General features: G+C 42.1%; 1 protein-coding gene across 1 annotated transcript; it reads right to left on the reverse strand.

The window, feature by feature from the left end:
* Nucleotides 1-1,873: 1,873 nt before the first annotated feature.
* TAS1R3 (taste 1 receptor member 3) lies at nt 1,874-22,845 on the reverse strand. The gene is made up of 6 exons (XM_040325818.1): nt 22,600-22,845; nt 20,803-21,103; nt 13,646-14,413; nt 5,198-5,395; nt 3,098-3,218; nt 1,874-2,923 (listed from the first exon to the last, which is right to left on the reverse strand). Exons 1-6 carry the CDS (start codon nt 22,782-22,784, stop codon nt 2,025-2,027), a joined length of 2,472 nt encoding a protein of 823 aa, XP_040181752.1. The 5' UTR covers nt 22,785-22,845; the 3' UTR covers nt 1,874-2,024.
* Nucleotides 22,846-23,501: the final 656 nt, after the last annotated feature.

Raw genomic sequence — 23,501 nt, forward strand, 5'->3', positions numbered from 1 at the left:
TTGCACTGAAGCCCTGTGCATCTTTTGGTCCATTTAAGGTCCGAATTCAGCCCAAAATTTTGTCTGAAATCGGACGTGAAACAGTGAATGGGGATGCACCGGACCCCTGCTGTGAGCCGCATGTGAAGATAGTGTGAACCCAGCCTAATGCCTAGTACACATGATCGACCAGCTCGGCCCCTTTTCCCCTGTACACACGCCCGGTTTTCCCGACAAGAAAACTTGTGTATGCTCTCTCGCAGTGTTTCCCATAGGAAAACTGCGGGGAAAAAGACACGCGATTCGCAGCGAGAAAAAAAAAAAAAACATGTTCTCATTTTTTAAACCGCAGTTTTCTTGACGGGAAACACGATCGTGTGTACTAGGCATCAGGGTTGACTAAAGAATGTGCTGTATATATGTGGGAAAACAATTGACATGGGGAGCTCGTGGGGGGTAGTTTTCAATTTCAATTGACCACAACTGTTCTATAGGGTAATTAAGAGACAGGCACACTTTCTGGCTAGTCTGGGGTCTTGGGCAGTCTAAAGACAGAGGGAACACTCCATCGGATGTGGATCATCTTCGGTTACCACCCTGTTACTATCGGGAGATCAGATTTAGTCTCTTGGATTCATATTTGGGACTTTAGAGATCTTTCTGAAACCTCTAATCCAGCATGATGGGGGGAGCTTTCAAATTCTTTGACCCCTTTTGGAAAACCTGGACTACAATTTTGTGTCTTTACAGCAGGGGTGCCCAACCTTTTGAAGAGCGAGGGCCACTTAAGCAACTTGGTAACCAGTCGCGGGCCGCAATGAACGGAGCGGGCGGATGACAGGTCACGGCTACTCTATAGGCCCTCCGATCTGCCCAGGTGAAAGGGGATGAATTCCCTTCTGTTTTTCGGATTGGAGGTAGGTGGGCATAAACGGACATCTGTCGCTCTATAGAGGTGAATTGACAGTCCCATTTGGTCGGGCTAATCGTGTAAAAGGGGCCTAAGACTGCTTTCACACTGATGTGCTGCAGTTTGTGCACCTGTGTCTATCCTGCTGGTTAGCTGAACTTTGCCATAGACTCCACCTGTGGCAAAAGCCGGCGCTGTAGAGGACGCATTGGCTTATGGGGCTCTGCTCCGCAGCCGCTTTCTTCCTCTACCACCAGCTTTATTCACAACACTGATGCTGTGGTATGACGGGTCGGCAACCTGCAATCTGGGCTTGCCAACCCATCATTCCAGAGCAGGTGGTCGCGGGCCACATCAGAGGGCTCCGTGGGCCACATGTGGCCCCGGGCTACTGGTTGGCCACTCCTGCTTTACAGTCTAGTGATAAAGACTTTGCAGTCAGAGACAATTTGAAATTTTACTTTTGAATGAAGAAAAGGAAACCTGTATTGGATTTAATGCTTTTCAGGTACCTTTCTGAGCCTGCAAAGAAAAGTCTGAATACTTATCTGTCCTACCGTCCATGCTGACAAAATCCTCTGACTTAAAAAGTTAATCTTGCTGCAAAAACGTTTCATCCAATACTTCCTGGAGTGCTGGATGTCAGCGCTCCCCGCTGAGCTTAATGGTTCATTCCACAGGCCCCCTACTTCACTACAGGTCACAGGGATCAGGGGGGGGGGGGACACAGAGCACAGTGGGGGACCATGCATCCGACACACCCAGAAGGATGCCAGATGCTGAAGAGTCTTAAGCAAGTTTTTTCCTTTGAAGTCAGTGGAGTTCAGAGGCACAGATGTTAGTACATGATAGTAATTATGTCTTTCTTTGCAAGCTTGGCTTGTGTTTCTTCTTTTTAACAAAGTGACAGAGTCATTTTAAGAATATAAAAAGATGAGCTATAACAGTAATCAAAATTATTTCTAAATTGAATGCATCAACACATGAGATAAATATGTTTTATTTGATTTATTTTTAACACGCCCAAACTTACTCTGCAACGTTATAGTAAATACAGTTGTAACCTAAGATACACCGACACCATCATTTTCTGAGGTTAAAATATATTTATAGCTCAAAAAAAGCTACTTTGATATTAATTAATATATACTTTAAAATACTCCTCTGATGCCATCTGTGGATTAAACAAAAGAATATAGCATTTGGGAGCAAAATAACCCACCATTATACCAAATGAACTGATAAGCGTAACTGCCATTTGCAACAAAGATTGACTACCATCTGTAACTTCAGCATAAGCGGGAACAAAAACTATCCATATCAGCAAATAGGACAATGTTGAGAATGTGATGTCTCTGGCCAGGTTGTATTGGCCAGGGGGTGCCTGTGCTACACAATTTAGCATGAAGGATATAAGAGCTAGTAATCCATTATAGCCAAACATCAAAAAGAAAGCAAGGACATTGGATATTTCACACTTTAGATATTTATAGAGGAAAGTGACCTCATTGCTTTGAGGTGTATTGACCATGCTTAGAATATGCCAGATGCAAAACAAACCCTGAATAAGGATGCCAGAAAGTAAAGAGACCCAGGTCCCTGTGGTCTTCAACCATTGGATATATTTAGTGGGAACTTCTTTAAAGTCCGTCACCAGCATGACTTGAAGGGCCTTGATGGAGAATGTTGACAGACAGCAAGTGAGGCTCATAGCCAGGAATGGCTGCTGTACTAGGCACACCAAATAAACTGGTTTACCTATGAAAAGAACCATGCTGGATAGTACAGCCACTAGAGAAGTAAGTGCAAAAAAGCACATGTAGCCACCAGAGGCCTGAACAAGCGGAGAATGCCTGTGGTTGAAGAATAGAATGAGGGTTCCCAGGACAAAACAGAGGAGGACAAAGGAAAGCAACAGAAGACAAATAACAGCAGTGTCACTCCACTGTAGATACAGGTAGGTAGGGTAGCTGCAGCTGATGCTCCGTACACTGGACCACTGACCCGCTGCACAAGATTGACACTGGAAGTCATCTGAAAAATAAGACGATGGTTACAATTTCATTATTATACAGTAATTATTATCTGTGTGCATTTTGTAATATATGTCTGATTGCATACCTCCATAATAAACTAACACAAAACTCTCAAATAGTTTACTTAGACTCATAAGAAAATACTATTTGATCTCTAATGCTTAATGCTTACCTCCAGAAGACTGAAATAATCCCTCCTGACAATCAATACAGTCAAAACAGCATGAATGTGTTCCTTTCACTCTCTTAATCTGACCAGGTAAGCAGTCACCAGAACACTGAGATACTGGAACCTGAAAAAAAAAGATTACAAATATTCAGAGCCATGAGACTTAATCATGTCTATTGAAAGATAACGGTACTCATAAAACATATTAATTTCAAATATACCAAGGGATACTAAGCCACTTCTAAAATGCTGTATAACCTTAGCCAGTTTCTCAAAATTATGCTTTAGGAACATCACAGGTTCAGGCCAATTTAACAACTTGACCTCGGCAAGATTTGCCCCCCTTCATGACCAAGCCATTTTTTGCGATATGGCTGTGTTACTTTAACAGACAATTGTGCAGTCATGCAACGCTGTGCACAAATAAAATTTATGTCATTTTTCCCCCCACAAATAGAGCTATCTTTTGGTGGTATTTGAACACCTCTTGGTATATTTAAAAATATGTTTTTAAAAGTACAATTATAGTATTCTTTAATACATGTATTCTTTAATACAAGAGGAGTTTGCATGAATACACAGAAGTTTTGGGCTAGCTTATACCTACAGTGGGTGCAATGGGATACCACTTCTGGACCTATTTTGGCTTGGAGGATGTGGGTACAAGTTCCAGGTCAGCAATTTAGATCATTGAAATAACAGGGCCAGCATGGCAGTTTGGAAGCTGGCATTTTCAGAAGGGTAGCTCTTTATGGCCAGCCTTTATTTTGCCCCATATCTGGTTTCTTTATAATTTATGTAGATAGGCAAATGCAGCTTTCCTTTATGTACATTCAGCCTGCATTTGAGATCAGTTTTTAGATGCTTCTGATACCATTCATAGTTCACGAAAAGATGCATTTGACCTGCAGTTGACCATTGACTTGAATGTGGAGCAGTTCTGACATGAACAACAGACAGTAGGAGTATTGTTATTGTTCTAAAGCAAATGATCTTTAGTTGTGGTGGACTCGATCCTATACCCTTTTGATGGACTATGCTTTGTACTCCTGCACAGTCCCAAAAGTTACACTTGCAGTACATCAACCTGTAAACTCCTAGTAAGCCTATTTTGGAAATGTTCTTGATGTAGAGTACATGACAATATCTATATAATTCCTCTTGGGGTTTTTCTTTTTTTTTGTAAACACACAGGGGCAGATTCAGGTACCTGCGTGCCTAGTTACGGCGGCGCAGCGTATTGTATTTACGCTACGCCGACGCAACTTACAGGAGCAAGTGCAGTATTCACAAAGCACTTGCTCCGTAAGTTGCGGCAGCGTAGCGTAAATGAGGCCGGCGTTAGCCCGCGTAATTCAAATGTGGAAGGGGGGCGTGTTTTATGCTAATGTGTGACGACCTGACGTGTTTTACGAACGGCGCATGCGCCGTCCGTGTACATATCCCAGTGTGCATTGCTCTCAAGTACGCCGCAATGACGTATTGGTTTCGACGTGAACGTAAATTACGTCCAGCCCTATTCGCGAACGACTTACGCAAACGACGTAAAAAAATCAAATTTCGAAGCGGAAATGACGTCCATACTTAACATTGGCTGCGCCTCTTAATAGCAGGAGCAACGTTACGCCGAAAAAGCCTTACGCAAACGACGTATAAAACTACCGCCGGGCACACGTACGTTCGTGAATCGACGTAGCTAGGTAATTTGCATATTCTAGGCCGAAAACAACGAAAGTGCCCCTAGCGGTCAACGTAATATTGCACACAATTATACGCCGCCGCATTTAAGTTACGTCGGCGGAGAAAGCTTATTTTTTAAGCGTATCTGCCTTTGAGAATCGGCGTAACGATATGCCGGCGCAGATTTCAAATTACGGCAGCGGATCTGGAGATACGCCGCCGTAAAAGCTACCTGAATCTGCCCCACAATGTTTTATTTTCAGAAGAAATCATACTTGGCTTGCTGGGACCTTTGAATGTGTTTGCCTGAGGGGCAGATTCAGAAAGGAAATGTAGAGAAATTCCTTGATTAGAAAAAAATATACTATCATTAACAAAATAGAAATGCATGACATGTACTGAGATATATATATATTTTCTTACCAGGTTTTGTTTGGTTCTCCAGTTAATGAGAGAACTATTCAACGTCAGCTCAATTTGGTAAGATCCAATTATGTTGAAGCCCAATTCAGACATGCTATGAGTAACAATATCATATCCTGTGTTGGGATTACCATAACTGTCAAATCTGAACGATGTGTTAAAGATGGAAAAATTCACTTTCTTCACTTCTTCTAGCAACTACGGAGAGAGATGGTTAGAGACAATTATAAAAATTAACTCTAAAGAGTAAACCACTGCCCTGGGGGAAGCAATTCCTACAGTTGGATTAGCTTGTGATACAGTGCTTGTTACCCCTGCTGTTGTGGACTAGAGATCTTCACACCTTATTCTTGGATATAAGCAAAGCTTACAATGATCCCCGAAATGAATGGGGTCACCAGAGGCCTCTATAGACTTAGGTATAGCTCGCTCCAATTTAAAGCTTAGCTGTAGACAGATGCATATAGACCACTGTTTAATCTAATTATGCATTCATAAAAATAAAATAAAAAATATATATATTTGATCTAGAGTCGGGATATTAGCTTCCCTTAATACACTGCATAGGAACACAGAGAGTGTTGTCAGTCTAATACAGGAATCTTGATGACAGGAGAAGAGAGAAGAATGATAGAGTGATGACCTCATTAGTATTCTGAGGTTTCCCCACTGTCCAATCAGCAGGCTTTGGGGGGCCCACTTGAAAGACCAACTGAACAGAATCTTAGCGGTTGAGAATGTTCATATATATGTAATATAGCTGTGCGTTTAGCGGTTTGCCTGAGGTTTAGCTTTAAGATGTAGTTGGTCCCTGGGTATAAATCTCATCTGTGGGCTTCCAACACCTTAGTCAAATGCATTTAAATAAATACCTATATCACGTGATGCGGACGTGACGTGTGTGTGGGTGGGAGGTGCCGGAGCGCTCCATGGCTCGAGGTAGCGAGCGGCGGGGATCCGAAGACACCAGCAGCTGACCGGAGGATGACAGCGTGAGAGGCTGACATCCTGAAGACCGGAGCCGAAGACCTGGCCCCGCACAACTCGACCCTTAGCCGAGATCCAGGACGCACTCGGGACGCAAGTGAAGAGGCAAGCTCGGCCCAGGGCACAGCTGATGCACGAATGCGTGGGTCCTGAGGTTGTCCTGAGGTTGGGTGAGACGCTCAGTAGAGCCGAGTAGGGTCGGGTGCCGTCCCGATCCCCCCCCTACCCCCGGGGACACCCCCGCCCCCCCCCCTGCATAAACCTGACTGGTCTGGTGTAAAGGAGCTGTAATCTGTCAAACCCTAATTTTGAAAAAAAAAAAAAAACCTCTGGTGGGACTGACAGAGATATGTGGTTAATGGTCAGGATATTAATAGTTTTGCTGTAATGAAGGATCTGCTGTGATAAGTACTGAAGCTAGTTACACAAATGGCATAAATTCCACCGTTTGAATATCCAAAAAAAGGGAACTGTAATTGACCTAAGCGCAAGAGGACTTTAATAAGGTAGTCCCCCTGGACAGGTAGCCCAGGGACGGACGCTGGGCAGAGATTCTGGGCAGAACCTGTGAAGTTGGTACCGAAGTTTGAGCGGCCTGAGGAGGAGGAATTCATATGTTAAAAAAGATGGTCACAAACATTTAATCTCTTTGGATACCACTGGTTAAAAATCTACAGGTGACTGTGAGATGCGGGTATAAAGCTGGCATAAATCCAGCTCTTAAGAAAGCGCCCAAGACCGGGGGACGGAGAAATGAAGTATTAAGAGCTCCCCTGTTTTTTATCTTTTTTTCTTTTTTTGTCGTTTTGTCCCCCCTTCAATATATACAGTACCGGCCCTGATTTTGGGAGAACGAATAATTAAATTTTGGACTGTGATACAATGTAATATTTGCCTTGACTTTGGGAACATTGGGAAAAAAAAAAAAAAAAGCAAGCTTGACTGGGATGGGATGCAGTGGTTTCCTTTGATTTTGGGAGTATTGATAAGGAGTAGGGGCCGTGAAATAATGCAACAATTGCCTTGATCTCGGGAGCTCTGATAAGTAAGACCTGACTATGATGCAATGCAGTGACCAAAGAGGGAGAGAGATAAACCGATATTAAGCCTTAACTGATTAAGGAGTGCAAAACCCTCTTACAGGGTGCAGTCACAGTATAAAATCTCATAGGACATTTGTGGAGCATATCCCAACGTAGAGACTCTGGGCTGGGATATACGGGAGAACATGTTATACACTGTCCCCGAAGTAATAACGGTCTAACGGTTATAATTACACATCCTGGTAGGATACATCTGGAGTAGGATTCTAAGGCGGCTGGTTTATAGCAGTAAACCACTTGGAGGGGCAGACAACCCAGAGCAAGGAGGAAAACACCCCTAAACTACACCGCTGGTATACCCAGCATAAGAGGATAAGCGGGAAGACACGGCAGGCCTGACCATAATAGCCATTGATTGGTATAGATAAAACCTGAATGGGAAAAGGGTCAGATTGGCAGTGGTGACATCCCCGCCCTGGGGTCCCCCTTTTATTAGCGCCTCTTTACTGGCCTCTCCCTTGTTGTTTCCAAACTGGGGAAGAGAATCAGACCATCCAACAAAATGAATAGAGCGACGAGAGGTGGTACTACTAAACCAACTAAGAATAATTCGGGGAATAGCTCCATACAGCAATATATGACTCAAGAAGGGACCCTTAAAAGTCCAGGACTCGCAAAAAAGACTGAAAAGAAGAAGAGCGATAAAAAAAAAGGGGTAGATAGTGCGGAGAGCTCTAGAAGTGAAACGACACTAGAAAGCGAACAAGAGCAAACTAATGCAGAGGAGCTAGCCCAAGATACACATCCCCCTACAAAGGCAGAGATGAACGCAATGTTGCAGAGGATGGAAAATGTCATGGAAAATATCATAAAGACAGAAATTAACAAGGTAAGAATAGACCTCGGAGGGCTGCGCGAAAGAGTGGTCGAGACGGAAAGGAGAATAGAGGAACAGGACCAGGAAATAAACTCCCTGAAAAAGCAAGTAAAGGCCCTGACCGAAAATCAGCGACTGACTGCATATAGGATCGAGGACCAGGAGAACCGCAACAGGCGACAGAACCTCAGAATCAGATCGGTGGTAGAAGACAGGGATGAAGATCTCAGAGACATAATGAATACAATTTTTAATCCCCTACTGGAGAGATCAGTAGAATCCAAACCCCTCAAGATCGATAGAGTTCACAGAGTGGGGAACCCCCAACAGACAGAAAGATCCGGTCCTAGGGACGTAGTAGTACGTTTCAGGAACTATATCGATAGAGCAGAAATTTGGGGACGGCTTAGGGGGAAACCCCCCCTGAAACATAGAGAGATTGAACTACAGATATTTTCGGATTTGTCGAAAGAAACGCTAGAAAGGAGAAGACATCTGAAACCCCTCTTAGAGCTGATGCGGGCACAAAACATAAAATATCATTGGGGTTTTCCGGCGTGCCTTATAGGCATAAAGGGGGGTAAAACTGCACGACTTAGGTTCCCGGAGGAACTCAAAGATTTCTGCTCAAAAATGGACTTGACAGTTCCAGATTTACCGGAGTGGGAGGGCTAGTGGGGCTTGGGTTAGCCTAGAATATCAGGGGGCTGTTTGGGGGGGGGGAGGGAAAGGGAGGAGGAGTCAATGGAGTGCATTTGAGCACCACCACGAAAGAGGAGCCGAGGATGAAGATGACGAGTCTTCTACCAGTGGCTCCCAGGCCAATAGTAGGCCAGGGAGGGGGGGGGATGGGGAATTGGGAGGGGGGGAAAAGGGAGGTGGGGGAAGGGAGGGTAATGGGAGGGGGACCATCTGAACGACTCCACAAGAGTTCTTTTCAAACTCAAAAAAAAAAAAAAAAAAAAAAAAAAGAGAGATAAATGACAGATATTAAGTTCTTATCATATAATGTAAAAGGATTAAACTCCCATATTAAGAGACATAAAATTCTTGCTGAACTTACGCAGTATAAAGTAGACATTGCCTACCTACAAGAGACCCACATTACCTTAGAGTCCAATATAAAGCTGTTTTCATCTGAATATCCCGTCTGGTATTATGGAGATACAGTCTCATCGAGATCTCGGGGGGTTGCCATAGGATTTGCAAGAGGAGTTAGATACACACTGGTGGACAGATTGAATGATCCGGAGGGGAGATTCTTGTTCTTGAAAATAAAACTAGGAGAGGAGGACTACACTCTGGCAAATGTGTATGCACCCAATGTGAATTCGGCTAAATATATTAGTAAAATCCTCAGAAAATTAAAATCATTTGAAGAGGGACATGTGGTGTTGATGGGGGACTTTAACCTCTGTATGTGCCCGAGCCTCGATAGTACGTCCCATGCTCAGGGGAATAACGGTGAGCACCTTAAGCTACTGAAAAAACAAATGATACAAAACCAAATGGTGGATGTCTGGCGAATCCTTAATCCCAAGACACGAGATTATACGTTTTTTTCCCCTGTGCATGGGACGTACTCGAGGATCGACTACGTCCTCGTAGACCATAGACTTTTGGAGAGGGTGGTCGAAGCAAGTTGTGAGATCATAACGCTATCAGACCACGCCCCTATAACCATGAAAATAAGCACATCCACACAAAAATGCATTCCACCTGAATGGAGATTGGATGAAAGTCTGTTGAGAGACGAGGTTGTGGTCGAGAGAGTACAGAAAGAATTGGAATGGTATTTTCGGGAGAATGACAAGGAGGGAATCACAGGAGCAACCCTGTGGGACGCCCACAAAGCGTATATAAGAGGGATATTTATTGCAGAAGGGGCAAAGAAAAATAAAATAAGAATGAATAAATTAAAAACACTAAAAGAGGAAATATATAGGCTGGAACAGGAACATAAATTACAGGGCCAAAAGAGGGAAACACTTCGTAAGTTAACCTTAACAAGGGATGAATATAAAGCCCTTGCCGGGCAAGAAACCAAGAATTTCATAGACAGGATAGAGAGTGAAAGATATGTCTGGGGAAATAAACCTAGCAAAAACTTGGCTAGAATGATAAGAAAAAAGAAAACCAGGAATTTTATAGAAAAAATCAGGAATGGGGAAGGGGACTTAGTATACGCGACAAATAAAATAGCAGAATCTTTCAGAAGCTATTACGAAAAACTATACAATGTCCAACAGAAGACTAGGGACCCTGCCGAAAAACAGGATAAGATCAGGGCAGTATTACGGCAAACTAATCTACCGAAGATAGAAGAGCTTGAGATAGAAAGAATGGAGGAACGTATTACTGAACAGGAGATAAGTGAGGTCTTAAAAAATACTCCCAATGGGAAAAGCCCGGGACCAGACGGCTTCACGTCGGCCTACATACAAAGGTTTAGTACTATCTTAGTCCCTAGACTATGTCAATATTTCAATGGGTTGGGGCGAGACTATGAGATGAGCAGAGAGGCATTAACAGCTACGATCACTGTCATTAAAAAAGAGGGAAAGGACAATACGAATTGTTCAGGGTTTCGACCCATCTCACTCCTGAATGCAGATACCAAACTGTATGCAAAAATTTTGGCCGAACGAATGAAGGGGGTGATGACTGCCATTGTCCACCCAGACCAGGTTGGTTTCATACCTGGGAGGGAGGGAAAGGACAATGGGGTCAGGGCACTTCTTCTCATGGAGCAGATCAAAGATAGAGGGACCCCCGGTCTATTCCTGTCAGTAGACGCTGAGAAAGCGTTTGACAGGGTAGACTGGGGGTTCCTGATACAAACACTAGAATGTATAGGAATTGGCCCAAGGATGATCAAATGGATCAAAACGCTCTATTTCCACCCTTGCGCTAGGATCAAGATCAATGGATCTTTATCCGCACCCTTCGAGATGAGAAATGGAACCAGGCAGGGCTGTCCCCTGTCCCCTCTTCTTTTTGTTTTATCATTGGAACCCCTGCTGGCAATGGTCCGACAAAATCCAGAAATATATGGAATAGAGGTTGGAGAAGATGAGCACAAATTATCCGCCTTCGCAGACGACATTTTATTTTATATAAGTAGCCCAAGAGTCACTCTCCCGAAGTTAATAGCTACTTTAAAACAATATGGTGAGGTGTCAAACTTCAAAATGAATACAGAAAAGACGGAGATTTTAAATATCAATATTCTTAAAGAAGAAGAACAATATCTGCGGAAGAAATATAATTTTAAATGGCAAAAAGAAATAAAATACTTGGGAATAAAACTGGCAAATACCATCAAGAAAATATATAGAATAAATTATATCCCCCTGCTCAACGAAATAAAAAGGGAAATTAAAAACATATTCAATAGACCTATTTCGTGGTTCGGGAGGATAAATGTAGTAAAAATGGTTCTCATCCCAAAAATCCTATACAAGTTTCAAATGGTCCCAATATACCTACCACTGTCATTCATTAAAATAATTAACTCCCTCATAATGAACTATATTTGGAATAATAAAAAACACAGGGTGTCTGCTCAAATTCTAAAACGGGCCAAGAAAAAGGGAGGCTTAGCTGTACCCGACATCAGATTGTATTATAATGCTTCGGTTCTCTCACGGGTTATAGAATGGGCTAAAGAATCCCAGGACAAAAGATGGATAAATATTGAATGCACATTAGCAAGGGCACAGTTAGGGAGATTAATTTGGAATCCACCACAACACAGATCCTTACACACTTCAACACACACAATTACTCATAATGCATGGAGGATCTGGGATAGACTTCACAAACAATTAAAAACAGAATTCAACTCACCCTATATTGATTTAAAAGAAAACGAATATTTTATTCCAGGGACAAAAGAAGTAGGGGGAAATTGGATCACAAATAGAACACAGTTAAAAGATATAACACTAGATGGCAAAATTAGGACACTTCACGATATTAAATATAGGATTGGAATTAGGGCGCTCGACGAGTGGAGATACTTGCAGTTAGTGTCATTCGTCAAGCGCCTACCACACCCTTTGAGGTCACAAGAGGATTACACCTTATTGGAACAATTGTGTAGCATCGAAAGCTCAAAAGGAAATATATCTAAAATCTATAATTACTTGCAGAAAACGGAAGAGTTGGACACGCTAAAATACATCCAAAATTGGGAAACGGACTTAGGGGTCCCAAGGGGGAAAACGACCATAGGAAGAATCCTGAAAATGACTCACACCTCGGCAGTAGATGTAAGAACTGCCGAGATGAACTTCAAATGTTTGACGAGGTGGTACGCCACCCCAGATAAAATGGCAAAATTCAGAGGGGGAGAGTCAGAGAAATGTTGGAGAGGTTGTGAGTCAAGGGGAACAATGGCACACCTATGGTGGGACTGCCTGAAAATTAAAGCTTATTGGAAAAAAATCTTGGCCCTGATAAAGGTAATAACAAAAAAAGAAGTGGAAGATAACCCATGGGTAGTTCTCTTTCATGGGGGGGAGATTCCAGAGAAGGAGTACAAGGCTTCACTGATCCCTCATTTATTGAACGCAGCGAAACGATTGATTCCCCTTAAATGGAGAGACGCGAAAAGTCCGCAAATGTGGGAGTGGATCGACTCCGTAGAGGACACTTATAGGAGAGAGAAATTAAAATACGGGAGCTATAAACACGAGGTAGGGGAAAAGGATATATGGGTACCCTGGATGGAATTTAAAAAGTCCTGGAGGTTCGCAGAAAATCTGAGAGAGGAATAGGAACGCATTTTTCAATTAAGGGAAGGAATTCTTACAGTGGAGTCGTGGGATGGTCAAGGGAGGGGGGGGGAGGGGGGATTTTGTTGGGGAGGGGGGAGATGGGGTGCTGGGTATTTCTTTGTCACGCAGATAAAACCTTTTAAAAATTCCGTACTCACTATAAAAGAGTGAGTTCTAAACGGTGAAAAAAGGAAAAAAAAAAAAAAAAAAAAAAAAAAAAAAGAGATGAAAATATAAAAATAAACAAATAAATAAAATAAAAATAACAAGTATAAAAATTTGCAAAAGAAATGTACCACAAATGATGCTAAACCTGATGTAGAGACGGAATTATGAATAAAATCATGAACAAGTCTCTCGCTGTGGTGAAGTCTGAAGTGGCAAAAAAAAAAAAAAAAAAAAAAAAAAAAAAAAAAAAAAAAATAAATACCTATTGCATAAAAAAAAATAAAAAGAGGACAGGAACATCTCAAAAAATATATATTAATGATAGCAGATTGCACTGTGCCGATATAATTGTTTTTAGAATTGTGTTCGAATCAGGAAATATTAAACCTCATAACAATTTGGACCTTATTCCAAGCTTGTAAATGTGTTACTGCTTCATGTAGTTATAAATAAGAGATGGTATATGCCTTCATTATTTGGAAGTCTCCAGAATTGTTTGGCCATGTGTGAATGCACAATTATTTAAACAGGCTTGCTCAATTTCCATTTGGAAAAGCGATGCTGTATAATGTTAGTCAAATCTGGACCTTACCTTCCAAGCATAAAGGTTAGAACCCTGGTTGTTGCATTTTATGAAAGTACAGTTAAGAAGACTGTGCAATGCATAAGCCCCTGCATACACAGCAGTGTATACACTATGTGCATACAAAGCAGTCAGCGGGCTTAATATACTGTTGATTATGTCCGGCTGGAGATCAATGTTTTGGTAACCTACACTGGTCCCCAAGGATGAGGACACCAGGGCAGACTGTGATGGGTATATCTGTGAGATGACGTTTTTTAGAAATCCCTCGAATCCAAAAACATAGTGGGCATTTGGGAAGAATCCTATTACTGTTCCAATGCGTTCAATTCCTGGTATAGACAAAATATCTTCTGAAAGCACCCAGGAGGCACTTCCTATCCATACTTTTGTCATATTACGCATAATGACTTCTTCGAAGAGAGCTATGGACTGTGTTAGAGAAGCAAAAACCAGCACCACGTTGACATCAGCCTGAGCTATTTTGTCCAATATGTCCTCAATGATGGTGTTTGTCTCAGAGTTTGAGAGGGTCTTTGAGATTAGACCTTCATAGGCAACACAGATGCCTGTGCCCATGGCAGAAGAAGAGAATTGCTGTAGAGCTGTCGTTCCATATTCATCGTCACTAACCACAACAGCTATCCAGTTCCACTTGAAGCGTGTCATCAAATCAACCATGCCATTAATTTGCTTACTATCGCTTGGTACGGTTCGGAAGAAGGCAGGGTAGACCGTTTTATCGCTAAATACATCAGAAGTCACAGAATAACTGATCTGAAAATCCAAATAAAAGGGACAAGAAGTTCAGTTTTAAGTGAAAGTGAATGTCTTCTGAAATAAAAAACACATCAGAGTATTTTATGAAGCTCTAGATCAGGGGTGGCAAACACAAGGCCCACGGGCCGAATACGGCCCGCCAGGCCTTGCCATGTGGCCCACGCAGCGGCCCCCGTCAGCAGGGGGATCGCTCTCATAGACTTGATCAGCGAGGTGCCGAGCCGAGGACAGATAAGCCTGAGAGCCCGGCAGTCAGGAGAATAGTTAAACCGTGGCCGCCTCCTCCTTGACCTCGCTCCCCTGACCCCGCCCCCCCAAGAGGTGAGAAGCGGCGGGCGCAGCATCTCCCATGCCTCCAGTCCAGAGCAGGGATTGCTCCAACTTCCCCTTTATAGTGAAATGAGGCCCGGGGAACAGACTGACTGGGGACCTAGAGGACGGGCACGCTGCCAGGCCAGGGAGCCGCTGGAAGGATCAAAGGAGACACTGGCATGAAAGGTAGGCTAGCAGTCTCTCTCGTCATCTCTTAGCCTCCCCTCCTAACCCTTTCCCTCAGCTCCCCTGTCTCTCTGATCCCAATGTCTCTCTCAGTGAATCAGTGCTGCAAAAATACACAATTGTACAAATATATAAATAACAAACAAATTTTCTATAATTATTAATAAAATGTTCATTCATATCATGTTTTTTTAATTGATTGTTAGATGGAATTAGTTTGTATATTTATTAGACATGTGCACAGAAAAAAAATTCGTTTTTTTTTGTTCTGTTTCGTATCGTTCCATAGGTTCGTTTCCGTTCGTTTTTCGTAAGACGCCCGTTTTCCTGTTCGTTCCCGTTCGTTTTTCGTACGACGAGATTTTTTCGTATTACGATCGTTTCGTATTTTCGTTACCGTTTTATTTTCGTACATGCGGGATGGTTCGTTATTCTGTTTAATTCATGTTCGTTACTTGTTAGACAATAATTTTCGTGAATTTTCGTCAATGATTTGCATTCTGTGTTTTGGATTCCTTTTTCTGTTCGTGTTTTCGGTCGTGTGTTCGTGTGACATCTATGACAATTTGTTGTGGATGTCATGTGGGCATGCGACTGAAGATACGAACAGAAAAAGGATTTTCGTCATTTTGTACTTTTGTAAATATATCGCGGGGATTCGCGGCACTTTCAACACGCGGCTCATCCATATTAACGATTGTTAAGCCCCATACACTTGGTCAGACTTTTTTAACAACAAACATAAAAACGATCGTTTTCCGTTCGTTCTCAGAAAATTTGTTCGGTTTTAAACTCCATCAGAAAACCATTTTTGGGTTCAAAAGTCTGGCCAACTGATCTCCCTTCAGATGAAAATCCACAGAAAAGTTTATTTGGCTTTATTGTACTACTCAGCACAAAAGAGAAGCTGCTTTACTAACTACACTCACTGCCCATTCAAAAAAACGAAAATGACATCTATAATAAAAGATTTCTATTCTGTATTTTGGGTCCTTTTTCTTTTGGTGTTTTCGGTCGTGTGTTCGTGTGACATCTGTGGCAAAAGATTTGCATTCTGTTGAATCCAAAATACAAACAGAAAAAAGGAATTCAAAATACAGGGTGCGGGTCTTTTGTTGTGGATGTCGTGTGAACATACGACTGAGGGTGCGAACAGAGAAGGGATTCAAACAAGATACAGGGTGCGGGTCTTTTGTTGTGGATGTCGTGTGAGCATACGACTGAGGGTGCGAACAGAGAAGGGATTCAAACAGGATACAGAGTGCAAATCTTTTGTTGTGGATGTCGTGTGAACATACGGCTGAGGATACGAACAGAGAGGGGATTCAAACAGGATACAGAATGCAAATCTTTTGTTATAGATGTAATTTTTGTTCTTTTGCCGTTTTCGTTTTGTCGTATTTTCGTCAGATCGTTCGTTCGTATTTGCGGTTGTTCGTTATGCAGCTCATTCGTAATCCTGTCATTTTCGTATTTTGGTGCTTTATTTTTTTCGTATGTACACATTATTCTGCGGGTACGAAAATGAACATTTTCGTACGAAAATAACATTCGTACGAACGGGAATGCACATATCTAATATTTATATATTTGCACAATTGTGTGTTCTTGCAGCACTGGGGATTTGGAATTACTACCCAGTAGGGCTATCTTAGAATTATTTTATTTGATGAATTGTTTTATGAAATTTTCTGCGCAGTCCTCCTGACAGCTGTCAGTGTCCGAGGTTCCTGAGAGCTCTGACGGCTATGTTTTTCTTTTATCCAGCGGGCTGCAGCCTGAGAGCTGGGTCAGGTAGGAAGGAGAGAGCAGGGGGGCGGTGAGGTCAGAACCCACTAGGAGGGATGAAATCAGTTGTTGCACACTGTGCATAGCATACTTCTGAACCCTGCGCTCCCTATGCAGTGCACTCCTGAACCCTGCGCTCCCTCCGCAGCGCACTCCTGAACCCTGCGCTCCCTCCGCAGCGCACTCCTAAACCCTGCGCTCCCCCCGCAGCGCACTCCTGAACCCTGCGCTCCCTCCGCGGCACACTCCTGAACCCTGCGATCCCTTTGCAGCGCATTCCTCGACCCTGCTCAGACTGAACACTATGGTGGAGTACAGATACAACCGGCCCTTTGAGGGCAACCAAACTGCTGATGCGGCCCCCGTTGAATTTGAGTTTGACACCCCTGCTCTAGATGATTTTGCCTTATCAACATGGTATACGTTAAAGCTGGCATATTTTATATGTGAAAATACTTGTATACTTCTTGGCCAATGAAAAATGTTTTAGTTTATCAGAAAACATATGTGAGAGCATGGACAGAGTGAGGAAGATTTGTCCCTCTGCCAATACTTATTTTCCTGGTTTGGATAGATTAGGGAAGGGTTGAAATTCCTGTGCTCTCAGCATACCTTTGGAAATATTTGCCTTGTTCTGTAGACACAGCAGGATGTAAGAGAAAATCTCTACAAAGAGAGGGGAGCTTCCCAGTTATGCCGCGTACACACGATTGGAAATTCCAACAAGAAAACTGTGGATTTTTTTCAGACTGAATTTTGGCTCAAACTTGTGTTGCATACAAGCTGAGAAAAATTAAGTATAATGATTCCGAGCATGCATCAAACTGATTCCGAGCATGCGTGTTTTTTTGTGCTTCGGGATTGCATACATAAAATTTGAAAATCGTCTGTCAAATTTTTGCTGTTGTGAATTCCGACAGAAAAAGTCCAATGGAGCCTACACACGGTCGGAACTTTTCTTGTCGGAAATTCCGACAGCGTGTACGCTGCATTAGACTAATGTTCACCAGAACACGTACATCTATTGGAAAATGTACCCCGTCTTCTGATTACAAACTGACACATTTTGGATTTCCCATTGCAGTCTGTGTCTGCGACAAGGGTCCTCGGAACAAATAGAGAGAATGATTTTAACAGGTACACTGACAGCAACAATTTTTTTTGCGTTTTGAGGTTTCAGGTTTAAAATTGTGTTTAGGCTACTTTACACTTTAGGACCGGATATCAACCACATTGGAAGTGCATTGTTTTTAATGTGTTTGCCAACTCATAGACCTACAGTGTGAGAACACCATTGTGTATCACTGCAAAGTGTGAAGCAGAGCCTTAGCTTGCAATATTGAGTCCTCATGAACATATGTAATTACAAACTATACATACAAAAAGAGACATTTTAAAACCTGAAAATACAATGTTAAAATTACTTGAAGGTAAATCCTGCAGTAAAATCCACTGTACTGTATCTACCAGGCAACTTTGTCAACCTAAGATATTAAAGTGGAAGTAAACCCTTCAATTTGATAGTTACAAAAACAGTTAACATTCCCGGCATGCCGGAAATGCTAGCTGTCACATTTGTTTGTGCTCTCAACCAAACTGCCAAACCATCAAATGGCTGGTTTCATAACAGGTCACATGTACAGCATCATGGCAGTTGCAGAATAAACAGAGGTCAAGATGGCCGCTTCCTTGGCTGAAAACGATAGGAGGGTTTACTTCCACTTTAAGTTTGAAGGACAGAAGTATATAGGGACAGAGGGTGTAACTGTACTTGACTGTACACATAGTTATTTGTATAAAAAATAAGATTATTTCTTTAATCTTTCACGTTCATATTTATTTTCAGAATTACCATCTTGTTAAAGTCCAATGTGCTAAAAATAAAATTTTCTGGCTCCATATAATGATTAGTGTGATTCGTTATTTAGGTCTTTTGATTTTTGGGGGCTTATCAATATTGGTAATGTGAAACCCCAGCAATATATATGAATAAATACTTACTATTGACCCAATTGTTTTCGTTATCTGCAGTCTTGGGAATAATCTGCTTTACAATACACAGAATTCGCTCCTGACCTTCTCTGTCATATGTGATATTTAACCGCCTGAGGACCGCCGCACGACTATATACGTCGACAAAATGGCACGGCTGGGCACAAGGCCATACATGTACGTCCCCTTTAAGATCCCAGCCGTGGGTCGCGAGCGCGCCGCCGGCGGCGTCTACCAAATAGGGGATAGTTTTTATAGCGTCTACCAAATAGGGGATAGTTTTTATAGCGTCTACCAAATAGGGGATAGTTTTTATAGCGTCTACCAAATAGAGGATAGTTTTATTGCATTTTTATTAATAATATTTTCTAGTAATGGTGGCGATCAGTGATTTTTATCGTGACTGCGACATTATGGCGGACACATCTGACATTTTTTACACTATTTTGGAACCATGGTCATTTTTACAGCGAACAGTGCTATAAAAATGCACTGGTTACTGTAAAAATGACGCTCGCGACCCAGTCCTCTTCTCCGTGACTGTCCCTGCGGGAACAGTGGACCCGATCGCCGCCAGTGTCCCGCGATCGGGTCACAGAGAAGATGAACGGGGAGAGGTAAGTGTAAACAAACCTCTCCCTGTGCTTCCTAGTGAGCCTGTCACTGATCATCTGTTCCCTGTCATAGGGAACAATGATCAGTGACGTCACACGCCCAGCCACACCCCCCCACAGTAAGAATCACATATTAGGGCACACTTAACCCCTACAGCGCCCCCTCCTGGTTAACCCCTTCACTGTCAGTGTCATTTTTACAGTAACCAGTACAATTTTATAGCACTGTTCGCTGTAAAAATGACAATGGTCCCAAAATAGTGTCAAAAGTGTCCGAAGTGTCCGCCATAATGTCGCAGTCACGAAAAAAATCGCTGATTGCCGCCATTACTAGAAAAAAAATTATTAATAAAAATGCAATAAAACTATCCCCTATTTGGTAGACGCTATAAATTTTGCGCAAACCAATCAATAAACACATTTTACCAAAAATAAGTAGAAGAATACGTATCAGCCTTTTTTTGGGGGGGATATTTATTATAGCAACAAGTTAAAAATATTTCATATTTCAAAATTGTCGCTATATTTTTGTTTAGCGCAAAAAATAAAAAACTCAGAGGTGATCAAATACCACCAAAAGAAAGCTCTATGCGAGGGAAAAAAAGGACGCCAATTTTGTCCAAAGTTGACCAGGCCAGATTTCAGTAACCTGTAATTACAAGTTACACATCAAAAGAGGCTTGTCGATTGTCAGTATGCAAAGAGACAGGATGGGTCGATTTTACACATCAAACCATTACTCAGGCCACATGTAATCGAATTACTTATTAGAGGGAGCTTATTGGTATGCAAGGATGTATACTAATTAGCTCCCTAATACTAATTAGTGACTCCAGGTGGGGTCATTACCTGCCACTCTGAAAGACAGGATGTAGATCAAAGACGGCCAATCAAATTGCTCAGCTATTCAGTGGATAGAGAATATAAACTTGGAGGTGAGCCTTGTCACTCAGAGAATATCCTCCCTATGTATTCTCTGTATGAATATATATGGTATGGAAGTGATCAGAATATATATTCTCTATGTATGAATGAATGAATGAATGAATGAAAACTTATATAGCGCAGCACATGCAAACTTAATCGCCTCTGTATTCTCTGAGAAATATGGAACAGGTCTAAGATTAAACTTTGAATTACTCTGTTGGATTTTGTATCATCTGTGGACTTTGGACTTTGTTTGTTATTGGAAGTTAATTAAAATGCGTTCTCTGGAGAGCCTGTGTGTTGCTGCGGAACAACCTAATTTATAGTCATCATACTAATATCTAAATATCAATTATCTAACCGGACTGGACACTATACACATTTAGATCACTACACTTGAGTCACACAGAATTGCATGACAATGGAAATAACTTTGTTTTCAATGCCTGTTCACATCATTGCAACTACATCCAAGTTGTACTGCATAATTGCACTGAAAACTGGAACAAAATTGGATTGTTGCAGTGTGAATCTAGCCCCTCCCCCTTAAAAAAAAAAAAGACGTACTTGAGGCACAAGGAAAGCACTGAAGAGCTTCATGGTGACAGTGGCCACCTCGTTGGATGAAGGTCCAATCACAGAAATGACTCTGGTTTTGTAGTCTGTAAGATTGCACTTCATTTCCACAAGTTCTGTCCCATTTTTGGTTAGGAGGAGCAGGACAGGGTGCAGAGAAGCCAGTGTACTAAAACACGTATCATAGATCTCATAGCCCAAAGTCCATCCTGGAAGGAGGGTAGTGCTGTTGTTGATTTCTTCCAGTGCAAATTGCATTGCTACAGCCTGGAGAAAGCCTGTAGGGTTTAAGCTGAAGTAGACAAGCCTTAGTAAATATAACTTAGTAAAGTAAATGAACCTGTATTGCATGCCATCATAAAAAAAGTGACCAGACACTGAATATTTTTCTCCTTATGCTAGAATCACCACTGACATATTTGTATATCGCTATCATATGTCCCTTTAAGCGTCTCTGGTCTAGGGAGAATACGTTTAATGCTTGTAATCATTCCTCATAACTGAAGTCCTCCAGTCCCCTAATTAGCTTTGTTGCCCCTAATTAGCTTTGTTGCCCTTCTCTGGACTCTTTTTAGCCCCCAAGTGCATTACTTTACATCTTCTAATATTACATTTAATCACAGAGCCCCCCAATCACACAGCCCAACTTCACATCAGTGGGCTCCAGCAGCATTGCAGGGGCAGGAGGTGGAGTTATGTCCTTTCTGACTGCTAGGGGCAGCCCTGAATGCCACCTGCCTTGGATCAGCATCATGAGTTTCCATAGTTAAGGTGGGCCAGCTGGCAACATCATAGTAATAAATGATTTGCATACTGCTCTAGAGCATCACTGGTTGTTATGGTGCTGGCGGCCAGCCTGCCCACATCATGCAACTCATGATGCTGATTCAGGACAAACTGGGTCCAATACTCGTGGCACCCTTGTGGAAACCAAATGGCATCACTGTTGAGAAACACTGCTCTAAAGGAACTTGCAATGACCAAACTGGCTGACACCTCCTGACTAGTATAATGCCGCGTACACACGGTCGTTTTTCGGCATGAAAAAAAAATAAAGTTTTTCAGCATGTCCAAAAAACGAAGTTTTTCCAACTTCATCATTAAAAACGATGTTGCCCACACACCATCAGTTTTGAAAAATGATGAACTGACATACAACACGTACGACGGCACTCTGAAGGGGAAGTTCTATTTGCCTTGGGGCTGCTTTTAGCTGATTCCTTGTTAGTAAAAGACGATTCGCGCTTTTTTGTCTGTTACAGCGTGATGAATATGCTTACTCCACTATGAATGCTAGTTTTACCAGAATGAGTGCTCCCGTCTCATAACTTGCTTCTGGGCATGCGCGGGTTTAAAACATAGTTTTAGCCCACACACGATCATTTTTTACAACCCGAAAAACGACATTTTAAAAAACAACGTTAAAAAATGCAGCACGTTCAAATTTTTTTCAGAAGCCGAAAAACGATGTGAAGCCCACACACGATCATTTTAAATTAAGTTTTTAAAAACTTCGTTTTTTTTCATCCCGAAAAACGACCGTGTGTACGCGGCATAACAGTTGCCTGGATGTAATGATAATTAAATGACTTCTAAGTCACTGACAGCCAGGGCAGATGTATGCAGATTAAGATGATTGATTTTCAGCATGCGTGTTCCAGGTCAGTGTTTCCTAAAGTGTTGAAGCAATTGTCATCCAGGTAACTAGAATTATCTGAAGGATATCCATAATTATTCCAGTATAGGTTTCCTTAAATAAGCCAATTATAGGTCTTCCTCAGACCTTACCTTGAACACGTCAGTGGTTCTGGTTTCCAATAATTATCCAAGCCATTAACAGTGGTGTGGAAGGGGAACAGTCCTCCGATCATGATATCGCCTGCTTTCCTGAAAACCTGATAGGCTATTGGCTCGCCGTCCCCCAGGATAGCCCCCACACTGAATCCCAGCGATAATACTGCATATACTATCATAGCTGTGAGTTGCTGACAATGAATAGAGGTGATGGGAACGTTAACAGCTGTCAGCTATCGTCAGCACACCAGACTGAAAGTAGAATGCAACAAAGATAGAATCAGTAATCTTTTGTTATCCCGGAAGACTCTAACCCTAAGATTTGAGTAACTACAAACCCTTGTTTTACACTGGACAGACAGGATGCACAGTCAAATGGTGAGGTTTGTGGAGACATCATCACCTGGAAAACGACGGAAACATTAAATAAATTTGGCTGCCCGAAAATCTTAAAATAGGGTTTTCTTGATCCAAAGTGCCATGTAATGTCTTGTACACACGATCGGAATTTCCGATGAAAAATGTCAGGCGGAATTTTTTCATCATATATTTCAACCTTGTATGAGCCCCATCGGAGTTTAGAAGTAGAACATGTTTTATTTTTTTCCGAAAATTTGGAAATTCCAATCGTCTGTGTGGAACTCTGACGGAGAAAAAACAACGCATGCTCAGAATCAAGTCGACGCATTGAACTTAATTTTTCTCGGCTCATCATAGTATTTTTAGTCTCCGCGTTTTGGACGGTCGGAATTTGGTCTGACAGTGTGTATGCAAGACAGATTGAACGGAATTCCGACGGAAAATTACATCGGATTTTATCTCATCAGAAATTCCGATCGTGTGTGCATGGTATAAGTGTATGGGCAGGCAAGTTTAAACATACGTGTATCAATTTA

The sequence above is a fragment of the Rana temporaria genome, chromosome 10 (assembly GCF_905171775.1).
Source record: "Rana temporaria chromosome 10, aRanTem1.1, whole genome shotgun sequence".
NCBI lineage: Eukaryota > Metazoa > Chordata > Amphibia > Anura > Ranidae > Rana > Rana temporaria.

Bases quoted from the DNA above. Each gene is read 5' to 3' on its own strand.
- TAS1R3 (XM_040325818.1), bottom strand. From the start codon at position 22,784: ATGATAGTATATGCAGTATTATCGCTGGGATTCAGTGTGGGGGCTATC. The intron at 14,414-20,802 runs GTACGTCTTTTT...TTGGATTTTCAG, and splicing joins GTGCTTTCCTTGTGCCTCAA to ATCAGTTATTCTGTGACTTC. The intron at 5,396-13,645 runs GTAAGGTCCAGA...CTCTCTCCGTAG, and splicing joins CTAACCTTTATGCTTGGAAG to TTGCTAGAAGAAGTGAAGAA.